Source organism: Silurus meridionalis, chromosome 9, assembly GCF_014805685.1.
Source record: "Silurus meridionalis isolate SWU-2019-XX chromosome 9, ASM1480568v1, whole genome shotgun sequence".
Lineage (NCBI taxonomy): Eukaryota > Metazoa > Chordata > Actinopteri > Siluriformes > Siluridae > Silurus > Silurus meridionalis.
The window spans coordinates 15153734-15170189 of record NC_060892.1 but is presented as its reverse complement, the minus strand read 5'-3'; the positions used below and the strand labels follow the sequence as shown (position 1 = coordinate 15170189).

Sequence of the window (16456 nt, the reverse complement as noted above, 5' to 3'; positions counted from 1 at the left end):
ATGTTTCATATCATTTTCATATCAAGTTCAAAAGAAAGGGAAAACAAAAAAGATATGCTAATAATGGAAATCTTGTTTAGAGCTGCTATAAACATGAGCAAGAACCTCTAAAGTTGGAAACTGTCATAGAAGTTTTCATTCATCCATCCATCCAGACCAATAATATTTATTGATAACATCAAGCATACAGAAAAAATACAAGACAAATGCATAAATGATGTAAAAGATGAACAATATATTTATGTATACTGCCTTTTTTTTTCTTCTTTTAAATAAAGCAAATAAAATATGTATGTTACCAGATTTACCCTGACACGCACCAGGTTGGCTCTCAGTACACACCACATGTATACTTCTAACAAACAATTCAGATCACCCAGTGATGCTCTGGGAAGTGTAATGTCTGTTTTTCTTCCCCATTAGCAGGAACGTACAACCACAATATCACAAAAATCTGAAAGTAAAGAATAAATGGCAAAAAAAAAAAAAATTACAATGTTAGAGGTTCCCAGCTGTTAAAAAGAAAGCTGATTACACAAGGAAGAAATCATTTGAAAACAAATAAAAATAAAGATACACTGCATAGCTGCTTAAAGTTAAATGTGAACTGAAGATATTCTGAATGAAGACATTCAGTAGACACTGTAGATATATGCATATAAATGTTTGTGGTTGTGTGTGCATGTATATATGCACTGAATATCTGTGTATAAAATAAAAGAGGAAAAAATGTAATTGGTCCAAAGTGAGATGAGGTCATACGTTACATTTTGTTGGTTAAAAAAAAGAAAAAAAAAACAAAAGACAGATTTTTTTACTCAATCCAGCAGTTAAAACTGTTCTAGCAACTATTACTTCAAAAAGTTTGTAAAAGCAACAAATTCTGAATCTTTACATTATCAGATGGAAATAAACTGAACAATTAATTTGTTACTTATGACCAATGTTTACAGAGAATATTTTTTATTTTATTTTTAAAAACAAATTTAACAGAGGCAGTCTTTTCTTATATTTGATTATTTTTTTGGGAGATATAAATTACATTATATACATGTTTTCAAAATCTGGCAGAAGAGAAAATCTTGTTATATATTCACATAAATATTTACTCACAGAAACAAACAATTAACTGCAAATCTGTCCTGTACAGAGATGAAGGCCAATCACAGACAGCACTTTCTCCAGGTTAAGTTCACAGCTCTTCCCTTAACACAGGGCTCCTTTAAAGATCCAAAAGATCACTCCACCTACAGAGAGGTCTGAATAGTCACTATTCAAAAGTAGCAATAAAAAGTCCTAAAAAGAAGCTATCTGACGGCAGTTATCTCAGTTAAAGCTCAAATGAGCTATGTTTTTAATATTACACAGAGCGGGGCCCTTGTAATGTATGCAGATATATTCATAGAAAGAAAAAAAACAAAAAACCCCAAAACACATTCTGCCATCTGACTCATTAGCCAGATATCTCTGTAAAAGAAGAAAATTGGCAGCTTTACAACAAGCTTGGCAGTAAACTTGCATGATATTTTACTTTCATTCTTGACATAGCAGCCTTTTTGCCCCAATTATCAACCTTCTGAGCCATAAAACTGGCCAGATTTATAATAGTGTAAAAGGTGCCAACTCACCCCAAGGCCTGCAGTCGAAGCATTGACTGATCCTATGCTACACTGAATAATAATGTTCTGCTTTATTTTTAATATTCTGTTTGTATTTACAAGATTAACAAAGTTAAATGGGTAATTAATGTTGTCTTCGTGATTGTAGTAAGAAATTAATAATAATTAAAAAACAAAACAAATGGAAGGGACAGCGTTAAACATGTCATGAACATGGACAGGGTGATAAAGCGTTCCAGACGCAACATAATAAACAATCAAATCCAGCAAGGAGCATGAACAATAAGATCTGTCCATACCTTAGAAGTTTTAAAGTATGGACATGCTGTTAGTATGACATTTGTGGGTAAGACAGGAAAACTTGCTCATAAAAAAAAGACCGGTCAGACATTTAGTTGACTCTAAAAGCAAACAAAATGCAAAAGTGCTACAGGGGCAAAACAAAGTTTTTAAACTTTTCTCTTTTTCTCAGTGTTTCTTTCATTATTTGATTAATGTAAAAGTTTTTTTTTTTAAATAGAAATACTGCATTAGTAACAGGTACACATAGAAATATTTGCATACTTAGTTGCCGATGCAACTACATAAAAAAAAAAAAAAAAAAAAATTAGAAAAAGTGCTTTTATTACAAGATATGCTTCACGTACAGCTAAAGAAAAAACACCACAAGCTCTGTGACATTTAAATGTTTCCACTTGCTGATAACAAAACTACATTCACACTGCATCGTGATTCCTCTGGCGTTTCTTTGAAGAAGCCTGTGTGAGGAAAAAAGTGGATAAAATCAATGCATTATAGAGGACAATATAGAAGACTAACATAGCAAAATGCTTAGTGTGGAAAGTAAAGTTCTGCCCATGACTGTATTTTGGAAACTGGGCAAACTTTCTTAATGAAAACATTTATATTAAGGGTCTTTTATGTGCTTTTAATAATCATTTACCTGTAGGATCAATAAGGTCCTAGTATGAGCGGGAGAGGCTGTTGCTTTGCTCCTGAAGGCTCACAAGCAGGTCATCGATCTTCTCCATGTTCTGCGAGGTGGTGAGTGGACTCTGAACATTTCCAGATTCGCTCATGGGCGAATTAATTAAGGAATGTATCACCCCTTCATTCTCTCTATGGTTCTGGCTAATGGCAATTATCTGGTTTGAGAGTGTGCTTCCTTGGGAGTTCATCATCTGACCACACTCTACAACAGATGAAAAATGTAGTTAGCTGACAGTGCAAGTCAAAGCTCCAATTTGCTATCAGGTGTCCAATAAAATTATATTATTGTTCTAAAAGATATGAATTTGACAAATGACATGCTAAATATGTACATCAATATACACTATGACAATCTGTATCCTTTATAGGAGCAACTTTATGTAGCTATAGTCGTTATGCTTACATTTCTTGTGTAGTGTTTACATCTTTGAAAAAAGGTTGAAAGCATTAATGAAGCATTTTGGCTATGTGCTGTAGTCACTAAAAAGGCAGTATTTGAATATGTCTTTGTTTTTATGAGCTGACTGTATGTTTCAGGGATATTAACAGATGTCTCTTGGAAGCCTGATTCTGATTCTTATCAGCATCAGGTTGCTTTTTAACCTTCCTTGAAATATAAAAACCAGTTGGGGGAATTATGTTTGAACAAACCTATTAGGGAGAAAAAACTTCTTTGGTTATTGGATGACTAAAGTAAAAATAAACTAATAAACTAATAAATAAATAAAATAATAAAATAATGACATGGGCTGGAAATCTGTCCACCCTGCTTTTTCCAGTAGTTTACTTAGAACAGATTAGACATGTGTATCATGCATACCATTCTGTATTTCATAAAGGAAAAGGTTAGGCCGCTGGTTCTGATTGGACTGGCTGAGGCTTCCATTCACTGTGGTCTGGAACAGGGATCCTGGTTGCTGTACCGGTGATGAGGTGGTGGTCTGATGTCCAGCCACACTGCTCTGTGCAGCAAAAAGCACCTCCTGTGAGGCATGCTGTGACGCATGAGGCATTCTCGGCATGTCAGACTGGGCTATAAAGAGATTCACAGAAGGCTGAGAACCAGGGCCTGGACTCGGTGCAAGCTGCATTGGCTGTTGATCCTGGAACAGCTGTTGCTTGCTCGCAGACTGATTATCCACAACAGTGCTCTGATCTTGGAAAGACATGGGCTCAGATGGCACTTCCTGCCTGACGGTGATCATGCCATTCTGCGGGTAGGATAGTGATGGATTCTGCTGCTCTGGAGAAATTAGGCTTGTGGTATTCATTGAAGACATTGCTGGCTGACCAGGGAACATGAGGCTAGATGGCGGCTGTTCTGGTGACATTCCTGAGCTTAGGGAGTTATAGAGCAACCCGGTCTGGTGCTTGTTATTTGGTGTTTGTTGGATGTTCTGAAACAGGGAGCCTGGCTGAGTTTGTGAGGCCTGCTGTGTGGACTGCTGTTCCATGGGTGTGCTCTGTTGAATGGTGGACAGCTGGCTTGTGCCTTGGAACACGGATTGTGGTTCAAGGCCAGATGTCTGCATAGAGTTAAGAAAAGCTAGCTGCTGGGACTGGTTGTTATTTCCTGAAAGCTGACCAGGTAAGGCATTTTGAGAGAGAAACATACTATTCGCAGTGTGTTGAGGTTCTGCGGTCAAGTTGGACCCATCAAGAACATTCATGGTGTTCTGGAAAAGAGAGGCTTGTACTTGTTCTTGAGTGGGTGAAGTCTTCTGTTGGTGGAAAAGTGCCTCTTGAGGAGATTGGGCTTCAGCCAAGGTGCTGGAGGTATGAAACAATGGAGAAGGAGAATGAGAGGGGGCTTGCTGAAGAAATCCAGATTGAATAGAGATAAGATCTTCTGCTTGGTGAAACATGACAGCTTGCTGCTGCTGCTGCTGCTGCTGCTGCTGTTGCTGCTGTGGAGATGGTTGCCTGAAGAGTGTATTACTGTTTTCCACCATGCCTGGTGAAGATCCCTGTTGCTCTCTACTGCACTGCATTGAAACCTGGGGATGAAAAAGATGATGTTGCAGGTTCTCCAGGACTTGCTGCTGTTGCTGCATCTGCTGCTGGTGCAAATGTTGTTGCTGGATTTGCTTCTGTTGTAGCTGGTGCTGCTGCTGTTTCTTGGTTAGTGAATCTTCTGAATGAAGTTGTATGTTGCAGAACCCCTTTGCTTGCAGCTGGCGCACTGCTTGCTCAAGCTGTGCTACCTCATCTGGAGGCAGGAGAGAGAGTTGGTGCTGCGGGCTGTCATCCATCTGGGCAATCCCCACCAACGTACCAGCTGTGCTCCCTGACCTTTCCTGGGCTAGACTGTCACTGTCTAAAATGAATTGTTGTGCCCCTTGCTGGAGCAGAGATTTCCCAGGGACATGGAAGGCATTATTTTGGGTGTTGTCTTGTTTTTGAATGTTGCTTAATGTTTCCTTGTTGGAGAAAAGAGAACCCTGAGGCTGCTCTTGTTCCGATTGACAGGCTGCAGAGTTTGCGAATGTGGGGCTGCTGGTGGAAATGTTGCTCATTTCTAGGGTCTGCTGGGCAGAGTTAATAATATCAGAAGTCTGTGAAAAAAACAAAGTACAAGAGAAAAGCAATCATTCAGGACTATTATTATTGTATACAGTTGTGCATTGCCTATAGTATACTAAAAATAACCTTGAAGGATGCCGAGTTACTGGAGACCTCCATTGGTGTAACCTCTTCTGTTTTGACTAGAGGTACGATAGGGACGAGCAAGGCACTTTCCATTACTGTTTAGAATGGCAAAAAAAAAATGAACAGTTGTAATTATTAAGAAACCTCGGAGAATTCGCTCACTCTGTAAACTAATATTATTAAATTAGCAACTTCATTGCAAAAGAGTCATGTTTACCTTTTATCTGTTCCAAAGAACAGGGTTTCCCTGGAGGCCCGGTCTCTTTCTTCACAGAAACGTCCATAGCTTTAAATACATAAAATGAACAATTAATAGAATGGCTTATAATGTAGAAGTTTAACAATTACATCTAGTGAATAAATACCTCATAAGTGTACAAACCTGGCTCTGGAGTGTATGTAAATGTTTGCACATCATGGCAACGTCCAGCATTAGTCACCACATAGATCCCAACAGACACAGGAGAGGTAATGGCAACATTTTGATACGGTGGAACTTTGACAATAAGATGATTCTAAATGGGAAGAAACAGCAACAAAAACTAAATTATTTGCAAATGCATAATGATATACTGTACATGACAATTTCCAAGGATTTGGTTTAATATGGCAAACTATGTGATGTTTGAAACCAGTCACATGATGGCACTGTTGGCTATTCTATTGCTGCTCTGTCATCGTTCTCTGTTTTATCGGGTGTAATTCATTATAGGGATATTTTGTGAACGTATATGTGTGTCCCTTAAAGATAGATAAACTCCTGTTTTACTGATAGGATTCACTGCAGTGCATAATAATGGGTGTGGCCAATTCACAATTGCACTTGATAGACTTTTTCCTTAAAAAAAAAAGTTATTTAAGCTACACAATATCAGACAAAACAACCAAGATTGACAGACAGGGTTTGAGCTTCTTTACTTTAGACTTACTTTCTAGTCTAAAATGAATACCCTAAAGATGTGTCAGCGTTGTTTGTATAATTTCACCTGAAATACTGGTATGCACCAGTGTAACTTTACTTAAACATCTTCTGATGCTGCACATCCTTTTAACACATATAGTTATGTTTATCTTCATTCTTATACACCTGTTTTAGAAAAGTGGAGAGGAAGGAGAGGAAGTGGCAATAGAGTGGAAAAATCTGACCTTTTGTACAAACAGTTAACATGATCAAGATCACAAATTTGCTTATATTTATATAGGGATGCAAGTTAAGTAAGTAATTTTGCATAAACGTGTCAGCTAAAATGTAATGAATATAAACTGGAAGTATACCATAACACTCACATAACTTTTAAGACTGTGTTAAGATTCTGGTGTTAATTTATATCTATACCTAATTTTAAAAAACACCTGACATCAGGCGCTTAGTCATCATCAAAACAGATGCCTCCTCTCACACCTCAAGTTTTAATCAGATTCCACAAAAATGTCCCATCTCTCTTTATAGCATTCTATTTTTTTTTTTGTAACCAAAACTGCAATCTGTGAATGACATCAAAATGGAAACAACAGTGACACTGTTATCAGTGGATCAGACAGTGCAGGAGAAACACACTGTGTGCTTTTCTGTACCTGATGGAAAAGCTCCATGTCAATCTCAGCTTCTGCTTTCCAGGACTTTTCATCTGTGAAGAAGATAAACACAGACGTCAGACTGCATAGAAGCAGTCTAAAAAGAAAACATTTATGAATTTAGATTGCGTGAGAAAAAGATGTGGCATTATACCAGAGATGTTTTCTTGAAATATCACTTTGGTTCCCTTGAGGAAGTTCTTTCCGATAATAAACACCTCCTCGCCTCCTCGAACAGAGCAGCTGTGCAGACTCTTTTTTAGGATCTCAGGTATTCCTGCAGGTTGAGCTTGAAAAAAGAAAAAAAAAAACAATAATAATAATGACAATAATAATTGTATACAAAGAACTTAAGTTTGTAGAAAAACATTTAAGGTTCTGCAAAAAAAAAAAAAAAAAAATCATAACATAAAATCCATAATGTAAAAGTGTCTCTATGTATTTGAAAAAACAGTGGGAAATTTTGCTAGCCTATTAGCTCCTGATGAATGCTTAGAATTATCCAGATGTACTTACTGCACAGAATAGGAGAGGACGGTGCCTGTAGAGTGAGCACAGAGCCGTCAGATCGAGGGACGTTTACCCGGAACACCAGTCTGGCACGGGTGCTTTTTTTCTTCGATCCTGCCACCCCGATACGAGCCTCCACATCTGCGTTTCTCAGTTTCAGGATGCCCACGCAGTCCACGCTGTGAAAATAGTCAGTCCTTTACATTTATTACTAATAATACTATTAGTTCCTAATAACATATATAGTGAGACATCTCTACTTTAAATCTACACTTAAAAATGTATATAATAATACAGAAAATGGTCTCTTTGCAATAGAAATGCTTCAGTTACTGGCACAAGTATCTGGTATTTTTATAAAAATTAATTATAGAAATGCCCCCAACTATTTGTACTAGTTAAGCTTTTCATTGCCTATCTTGTTTTAAATGAAGTTGAATCATCTGCTAATTAATTAAATAAAATTAACTAAAAAATATTTTTTAAATTTATTTTATAATTATTTAATTGTATGAAATATAATCGAAATTTTCTTCTATTAAGATATCACTTTTTTGCAATACTCACGCAAGAGTCATGTTATTGCTGGGGTCCAGTGGCACTTCAATGACCGTGGTGCCCTCAATGTCCACTTCTCTACAGGCAGTGGTGTTTCGACCAGTCACTCGACAGGCCTGGTAGAATCCATGAGGTTTCACTCGACCTGCATCATTACTTACAAACACCTGCAGGACCACTGGCTCCTTCACACCCTCGAGCTGTGGGGATTAGTTCAAAGAACGGCAACTGATGAATATAAACAGATCAGCTGTACAACCTAATGAATACATTTTAGTTTAATAAAGAAGGTAATCACTAGGCAAAGTCATGCAATGAGCCTTGGACAGAGGACAAGTAAACAGCCGAGGTCTGTAATTCATCATTGGGAAAATTGTACACAATAATACTGTTGATTAAAGACTTGTAAACTGTGCCTGTGATTCATAAAGTAGGAAAGATTTAAGACAGAGGTCTCTTTAGTTAATCTTCCATGCACATTTATGTTTAAAGCATGAATGCATAGGCTTCAAATGTTTTATCCTGCAAGTAAAATATGTGCAGTATTATAACCGTTCATATCTTGAACATTAAAGGGGTAAAGGCATTTTTTTCATGACATTTGAACTCATTAACCTATTTCTTAAATGTTTGTTCTTCCTTTTTTTTTAAACAAATCCATATATCTCTATGTTAATATAGCCTCACCAAACAGCTCCCCGTGACATCACCACACCACATAAAAGCTACGTTCTTTCACATCTATCTACTTTTTTATATCACAGTTTCAAATCATTTTTGAAACTTTTCATCTGTTTAACTGCATTACCAAGCCTCATTATTCCATGTTTGGTTTCCTGGGATTTAAAATTTGGGTTATTGCAGCTTCTGGTCTGGCCAATCAATTGACTTTTAAATCATTGTCAATTTCAATCATCTTGTAGACTGTAGTTCAATTGACTGTATTTTTAAATATTAAAGGAAAATCTTTATGTATCTCAGCCTGGCATAATATCAAATATTGCAAAATGAAAAATGTACGATTATTTCTGGAAAATTACAATTTCACGTTGTGGCAGCAGGAGCGTGGCTGTGTGGTGGTGTTTAAATGCAGGGTGAAGCCCGGAAGGTGAGTGGTAAGGATCACTTTACCTTAGGAGTGGTAAGGATCACCTGAGTACAATCTGGGTTAAATGGTTGTTCTGTGTTTCAAGTAGCAGGAGGAGTTGAGAAAGAGAGAGAGAAATAGAGTGTCTACACTAGTCTTCAGGACGAAAAACAGGAAAATGTTGAACTTGCCCCACCTTAACAGTGGGGAATCCCTGCTGAGTGCGGTCTTTTACAGAACCCCGACTGCCCTCGGTCAGGTAACGGGCTCTGTGCTGACTCTCAGGCTGGACGAGAATCTTCAACTCTTTTCCTTCGCTTTTCTGTGGGTACTGGCCACACAATATCCCTCCTTTCTGAACTGGCACCTGGTTTCCATCGGAACTAGAAAGCAAAGAGAATGTCATTATCCCGAGTAGTTTCAGGGTCATAGCTATCTAGTTACCCACACTAAAGTCAGCCGGCATCACGAAGCAAGGTTAAAATTACACTCTGGGATGGTGTAGTAGGCATAATAAACACCATGAAGATCTAAACATAACATCGGGTAGAATTCTGCTAAGAGTGCATTTTTATTTATTCAGCAGCATCAGGCATGAGCATTAGGTTTAAAATCTAGATGATAACATTTTTTAATTGAACCAGGATCATTTTTAAGAATAATTATTATATATATATATATATATATATATATATATATATATATATATATATATATATATATATATATATATATATATATATATATATATATAACAATTTGGAAAAAAATCAGATAAGGAAGAAATAAAAAAAAGAATGGTATCACAAAGTTCTTTAATTGAGTTGTAATACATGCTTGTATACAAAGTTTGAAGCAATGAGATATTCACAAGTGGACTGAACAAACTGGAGAACAATCAGAAGCTTGTGACTCATCTCAGATCTTCACATAGAGATTAAATGAGATTCAGACTGAATGATCATTGTTTTCTTTGCCATGCCCAGCTCATTTTTGTGTTGTTGCATTTTTGGCTTAGAATTGCAACTTATTTTTCACATTTCTGTGCATCAATTTCTAACGGAGAAATTACATTGCATTAAAACTGTGAGTATTGTTATGTTTTAACAGATTTTTTTTTTTTTTTTTTTTACAAACAGATAACTGCACATATTTATATAAACTTCGAAATCTAGCAATAAAACTTACTAGTACCATGTTAGCCAAATTAAATGTTAAACATTGCAGTATTTAGCCATTGTCAATATTGGACAGTGTATCAATAATATTGACTATTTGTAATCATGTCCTTATTTTCCAGAATGGGGTCAAATTCCCAAAAGTCTTCTAAAATTTTAAATATGATGAATGTTTTTTGATTTAGAGCTTCCAAAAATCCCACTCAAGTTTTGCTTGAGTGTGCTCATCAAATTGTACTTATAAAACATCTACATGGCTTCTGGTCCATCATGAAAGACAGACAAATAGCTTTTGCAAGAAAGTAGTATGTTTGATGACAAAACATAATACAACTAGTCATGCGTATTAAAGCATAAGAAACGCTGGGACTGACACTGTAACCAAACACCATAGAAACTCTGCTGGAGCAAGGCTGGATTATTTAGTTTACCTCCCACTAACTATTTAAAACAAAACTCTTGAATAACTTGAAAGACATGATGCTGTGTAAAATTTTTCCATCAGAAACTCGTGTAAGGAAGTGCACGTTCATGGGAAGAGACAAAATCAGTTTGCAATACTTAAGATTCTAAAGTTTGTGGCCAGAAAAGCATGCATAGAGTTGACTTTAATCACTCACTCACCTTGCTTTGCCACTGGCCTTGTTTTCTGAGCTAAATTTGGACAGCACAAAGTGTGGACCTTTGGCACTGTCTGCATCAAACACATCCATGCTGGCCTCTCCAGCAGAAACTGGCTTTGGGCCTGGCTTTTGACGTGGCATGCGTTTTCGGGCCTTGCGTGGAACTTCTGTGTTGTCGTTGTAGGAACTGGAGCTCATCATGCTGAAGTTGGAGAGTGAGTTTTCCATCCAAATGCTGTTGCTCTGCTCCGAATCCAACAGCACATCGTCCTGGCATCCCGACATGTGGCTGTTGTCAAATAGGTCCTCTGGCGGTGGCGAGATGTTCAGCACTGGTCGTTTTGGAGGCGTCATCTGATGGTGGTGCTGATGCTGAGAGCCTCCTCCGCTCTTATCGCTGCAACCTCTAGTTAGTTTGGCTTCTGTGGAGAGCATATCTGCCTTCCTACGGCTACTTGCGTCTCCTGGAGTGCCAGCATCCTGCTCTGTGCCCAAGGAGTGCACAGTGAAGCTGGAAGAGGTGGAAAAAGCACTGCTGGCACTTCCCTTGGTCATAGCAGAGGTGATGGACGAGGCATCTGCAGTGTGCACAATTAGACAGTGAATAAAGGTTTCTCATCTATTTTGGCTACCAGTCCCAGCTAAGCAGCGAAATTTCCATACAACTGCTTGATTTTATGGTTTGGATATCCAATTACAATTTTTTTTACTTATTTTTATTTTCCAGTTTTTATTAATGCATCATAATGTGTGCGAGTATTGTAAATGGACATAAACTTCTGTGTTGTGAAAAGAAGAAAACAAGATTGTGAGCCAATGTTACTAGGTGATATTTTTCTCTGTAAAGCAGTCGAAATAATAATAAAATGGTACATTTTAAGCTCATTTAAACTCAAAAGTGGCACACATAAAAACAAGGAAACAGCACATTGTCTTTACATAGCCCGTGCCAATGAGCAGCTTTTATAATTATGTTCTGCTTTTAAAAGTAGGGCATATGGCCTGTATAGATCTTTAGATATAACCTAATAATTACCTCTGCACTTAGTATTACTCAGATCTTATACAGATTACTTTTTCGTCCATATGAGCTCATAAATCTGCAAACAGTTGCTCAGGCCAGATTAGAAAAATAGTGTCAAATGATGCATTACAAATGATAGGTTCGTTAGTCGGATTGAGGTTTTTCTTTCCTTTTTTTTTTGTTTGTTTGTTGGGACTGAACATAGCCACAGAAACAAAATAAACCAGCTTCTGACCTATGAAGCAGAGAACTGCAGACCATTTTATATGCAGACACTCCCTGCTTCAGAGGGAAATTCCTGGAATAAAAACGAGACAACGAAATGAGTAATAAAATGCTGACCATTGCATATTATTTTCAAAAGATGAAAGGAATCTTTGCATGAAGTAAAAAAAAAAAAAACAATAAAAGAAAAAAATTATATTAAAACTCATTAATAGTGAGGATTTAAATTCCAAAATGATATGGTCTCAAGCCTACTCTAAACCCTATTTGGGGGAATAAAGTAAAATACAGATTTAAGAACGACAGTATGAACATAAAAATGAAGGTGTTCATCTAAAGAGAGGGCTGGCAAAAAGATTAAGCTGAAAAATTCAGGAAGGAGAAAAAAGTCAGAGCCAAAGTGGAATCGTTATTTAATGCATATGAAATCTTTGTTTTTTTCCTGCTTCAAACCAGTAATGAATTGCTATGAAGAAAAGAAAGGGAAGAAAAGCTGGTAGGTCACTGACTTAGAACACATTTAAAAGCAATGCATTGTCTGTAAATAAGCGCCACTCACTCTAATATATTCATCCCCCTTTCTGGCCTTCTGATTTTTTTTTTTTCAGCACAGAAATTATATCCTGGTGTAAAAAAAAAATAGAAGTAGTTTTTTTTTTTTTTGCTGGGTCAAATAAATAAATAAATAAATAAATAAATAAATAAATACAGATATTATTAAAAACAACAATACAAATCACAATTTTTCCCATTTGATAAAAGGAGCAAAAACACAAGAGGATCAAAGTGGATACAGCAAGTAGATTTTTAAAGTAAGCATATATAACAGAAAAGTAAGCACAAGCGTTATATGAGCTTTTGCAGAGTTCAGACCTATTCAATTTGAATAGCTTTGGTTGTTGCTTTGAACACTAACTCTTGCAAACTAATAGCACCTTTACTAGATGAATGTGATTAAAAAGGAACCAGGCAATGCCTCAATACGGAGTTTAAATTATATTTTTCTATACTGCTAATAACAATGCACAAATTTGAATTGAAATCTGCTTCAGTCATGCCCTAAAGTTATAATGCAATGATATTATGGGCTAAAGAAAATGGAAAAAAAAACCCTTCTATAAGACAAACCACCCATTTGCATGCTGGGTAATAAAATTGCATGGATTATAATTTACTTCACTGTGAGTTCTAACTGCTTCACCAGTTTTTTCTTCTTTTATTCTAACTTTCCTTTTTAGTGAGCATTTATCCATGCTGAATCTTAACTCACTAGGAGGCATCTGATGATCCACCCTCCACCAGTGGCCAGCTTTTGCCCCAGCAAACCACATGCACAAATATATGCATGATTTCCATTTTATTTTGGGAAAAAAAAATAGACAAAACTAAGTAATACTTCACAATGTAAAAGACTGGCTTATGCACCAAACCTTGTATTAAAAAAATAAAATGAATAAAGCATGCTCAAGCATTAAAATATAAATAAATAATTTAAAAATAGGTTTATTAGTTTAACATGAAAAGCAATAGTGTTTCTCATTTACACCCGAGAAAAGATGCTTTGACAAGTTTTGATTGTAATCCTGTAAATGTAGACAGTGATACTTTTTTAGGTATCGTAAATGAAGAGGAAATAGAAAAAGCAACAAAAGCCTAACATTGTAACCAGGTTGATGAGATATACAGGGTACCAGAGGATAGGGTGGATCAGCCCAAGCTACAACGTTGGCATGTGATGACAAGCATAGCTATGAATAGCAGCCCTGAAAACAGTGACAGGGAGGGGTGCAGCACTTGCAGATGCATATAGCACATGTGCTTTTGGAGGCTTCGTGTAGTTCAGGACAGGTGTTTTTGGAAAACCCAGGCGAGGGCTCTCTTAGCAAAAAAGAAGTGAAATGTGTGGAGAGAATCAACAGCAGGCTATATTAGCTGTATGTTAGCTGTTTTCAATGAATACCACATTACACTGGGACAACGGGTGCACAAACAAACATTTAAAAATAAATAAACAAACAGTAGAGAAAAATAGCCAGAAGATTTAAGGGCGATTCGAACTGAAACCTGCTGTCTCTGAGTTAAGATATAAACTGGAAATACTTCACCTTCCTTCAGCTACAGCCAGCATGTCCTGCCTCATGGCTGCAGTTGGGTACTGATGTCCAAAGGCAACAGACTTCTGGTTTACTCAAACTCACCTTAAACCTGGGTACTTTGATAAAGGAGTAGAGTAAAAAAGATACTAAGGTGAATCTCATTTTGAATGTTCATGTCTGAGTGTATCTATTTTCCTGGGATAATTTTATGTGAAGTGTTTCGCAGGTTCTTGCTCAAAAAGCATGTTTCCATTCTTTGGATTTTTTTTTTTTTTTTTTAAGTTCCTGGATGTGTTTTTATTTCTTCCCAGTCATGCACTTAAGTTCGGTGACTGCACGAACACTAAAAAGTGGCCAAACAAAAATATAATGTGTCATTCATTATTAATAACAGGCAAAAAAATAATGTCAGTGTGTTTGTTGTGTGTGGTTGCTGACACGTGTTTGCAATACTAAACTGGTCCTCTGGAGTAGTCATTGTGGAGATTGTGTACCAATGGATAAGTTTGTTTAACTTCCTGTAGTTAAGGTTTCTTTTTTTTTTGCCAACCTGCTGATTGGTATGACTATCATTATCATTCATAATTGTTAACTAGAATTTTAACTTTTAAAATACACAACTATGTATTTACAAGAATACAAGTTGTTTTGTGTAAAATCTTTTTTTATGATTTATTTTGTTTTACAATTATCTAATGATAATGTGAGGTGTATCCTGGTTCCACAAGTAAGACCTAAACAAAATTCACCGTACAATTACACCAAACCATTTTGCTCACTTATTAGCTGACTTCGGAGAAGCCACTCTGAAAAGACGTCATATTAATAACAGTAAAACAATTAACAACCCCTTTTCCATAACCACTTATGACAGGGGTCTTCAGTCTTATCCACAAAGGACTGGTGTGGTTGCACATTTCATTTGATCCCATTTTGATTTCATCTTATTTAATTTAAATATAAAACCCAGGAACATGGTGCTAACCTTCTAACCCAAGTGTTAGTTATTACAGGTGTTAGCTGTAGTGTTAGTTGTCTTGCAGGCAGCCTAAAGGAGGATAACAGGACATATCCAGGTCAAGTGCTGCTCATTTGGAGCTTGAAAACTAACAAGAGTATTTTGTAAGATAAGCTTTCTTATATTTAAGCTATAAATAAATGTTTCCTGTGGTTTAATTAATACATGTAATCATTTATATTAATGAATACATTTAATTACATTCATTTGTAACCTTTTTTAATGCTAGAGTTTTTTACTTGTTGTTAGTTTTATTTTTTTTGTATTTTAATCTTGAGGATTGAGATTTTAAGATTTTAAGACGCCTAAAGAACAAAAAAAAAAAAAAAACACGCACATTTGCTATAAATTAGTTATATGGTATACTATTAAAGATTCACAACAGGAAAAAAAGAGGTACTTTGAAATTTAACGTTTCGGCCCTACGCCATCTTGAAGTGAACCGAATGATTTTTGCCTTGGAAATGCTCTTTGGCCATGGCCTTGTAAATGCTCTTGGAAGTGTCTCTGAGACTCTCAGGAAAGTCTGGTGTTGTTTTCATCATTTTCTTTAATGCACAAAGTCGGATTTAGCCCAGAGGTGTCAAACTCACACACACCTGTTTTTTTTTTGGCTCTAAAAAATTCAACCCAGGAAGGTCTTGAGGATGAGAATTGTGATCTATACAATACTGTAGTCTTTCATGAATGAAGTTTTGGCTGTTAGCTGCTAAGAATTGCCAGCAAGCAGTAACAGTCATGTAGCCTAACTGGCCAAAAAGTAAATAAACTGGGTGATACAAAGCAACATGAATAGAAAGCTTTTTATGCACTTACCTCATTCTGGCAATTTTCTTTAACCTAATTCATGTATTAAATACACCACAAGAAAGAATTGTGATGTGTATGCAATTCAAATATTCAATTTCATTTCTTATTTATTTCATGTATCATATTCAAATACTCTTATCAGCTTTCAAGCCCCATACTTCACTGATATCATGGTACTTAACTGGAAAAAAAGAAAAGAAAAAAAAGATGGAGAACTTTACCTGAAGCAAGAGTTGTTGGGGGGGAACTTGTCCCTCCTCCACTTTTCTGACTCATTGCTGCACTTTTCTGCTCAATACAAGGGGGCAACTGCAACTCTTTGGGGAGAAGATCATACACTGATTCTGGAAGAAAAACAGAAACAAAAAAAAGAAAAAAAGAAAAAGGTAAATGGTTTCCGAGAATAAGTACATGAGAAACTAACCCGAAAGAAGTATCACATGCAAACATGATTTTAAAACAGGATTTTAGGAGGAGTCAAAATCATAAATGCA

General features: G+C 36.3%; 1 protein-coding gene across 6 annotated transcripts in view; it reads right to left on the bottom strand.

Moving 5' to 3' along the window:
* Positions 1-215: 215 nt before the first annotated feature.
* nfat5b (nuclear factor of activated T cells 5b) overlaps positions 216-16456 on the bottom strand; it is a 35887-nt gene continuing 19646 nt past the window's right edge. The window contains exons 1-15 of one of the 6 annotated variants that reach the window (XM_046856943.1): positions 16184-16308; positions 14144-14250; positions 12049-12111; positions 10791-11367; positions 9185-9371; positions 7911-8101; positions 7350-7522; positions 6988-7122; positions 6834-6886; positions 5641-5773; positions 5476-5544; positions 5259-5353; positions 3430-5164; positions 2563-2811; positions 216-2377 (exon numbers count right to left, since the gene is read on the bottom strand). In XM_046856943.1, the coding sequence (XP_046712899.1) occupies positions 2582-2811; positions 3430-5164; positions 5259-5353; positions 5476-5544; positions 5641-5773; positions 6834-6886; positions 6988-7122; positions 7350-7522; positions 7911-8101; positions 9185-9371; positions 10791-11344 (3555 nt within the window). In that variant the 5' untranslated portion in view covers positions 11345-11367; positions 12049-12111; positions 14144-14250; positions 16184-16308 and the 3' untranslated portion in view covers positions 216-2377; positions 2563-2581. Of the gene's footprint in view, positions 2378-2562; positions 2812-3429; positions 5165-5258; positions 5354-5475; positions 5545-5640; positions 5774-6833; positions 6887-6987; positions 7123-7349; positions 7523-7910; positions 8102-9184; positions 9372-10790; positions 11368-12048; positions 12662-14143; positions 16309-16456 lie in introns of those variants that run through there. The other 5 variants (XM_046856942.1, XM_046856939.1, XM_046856940.1 and 2 more) reach the window with 5 other exon arrangements.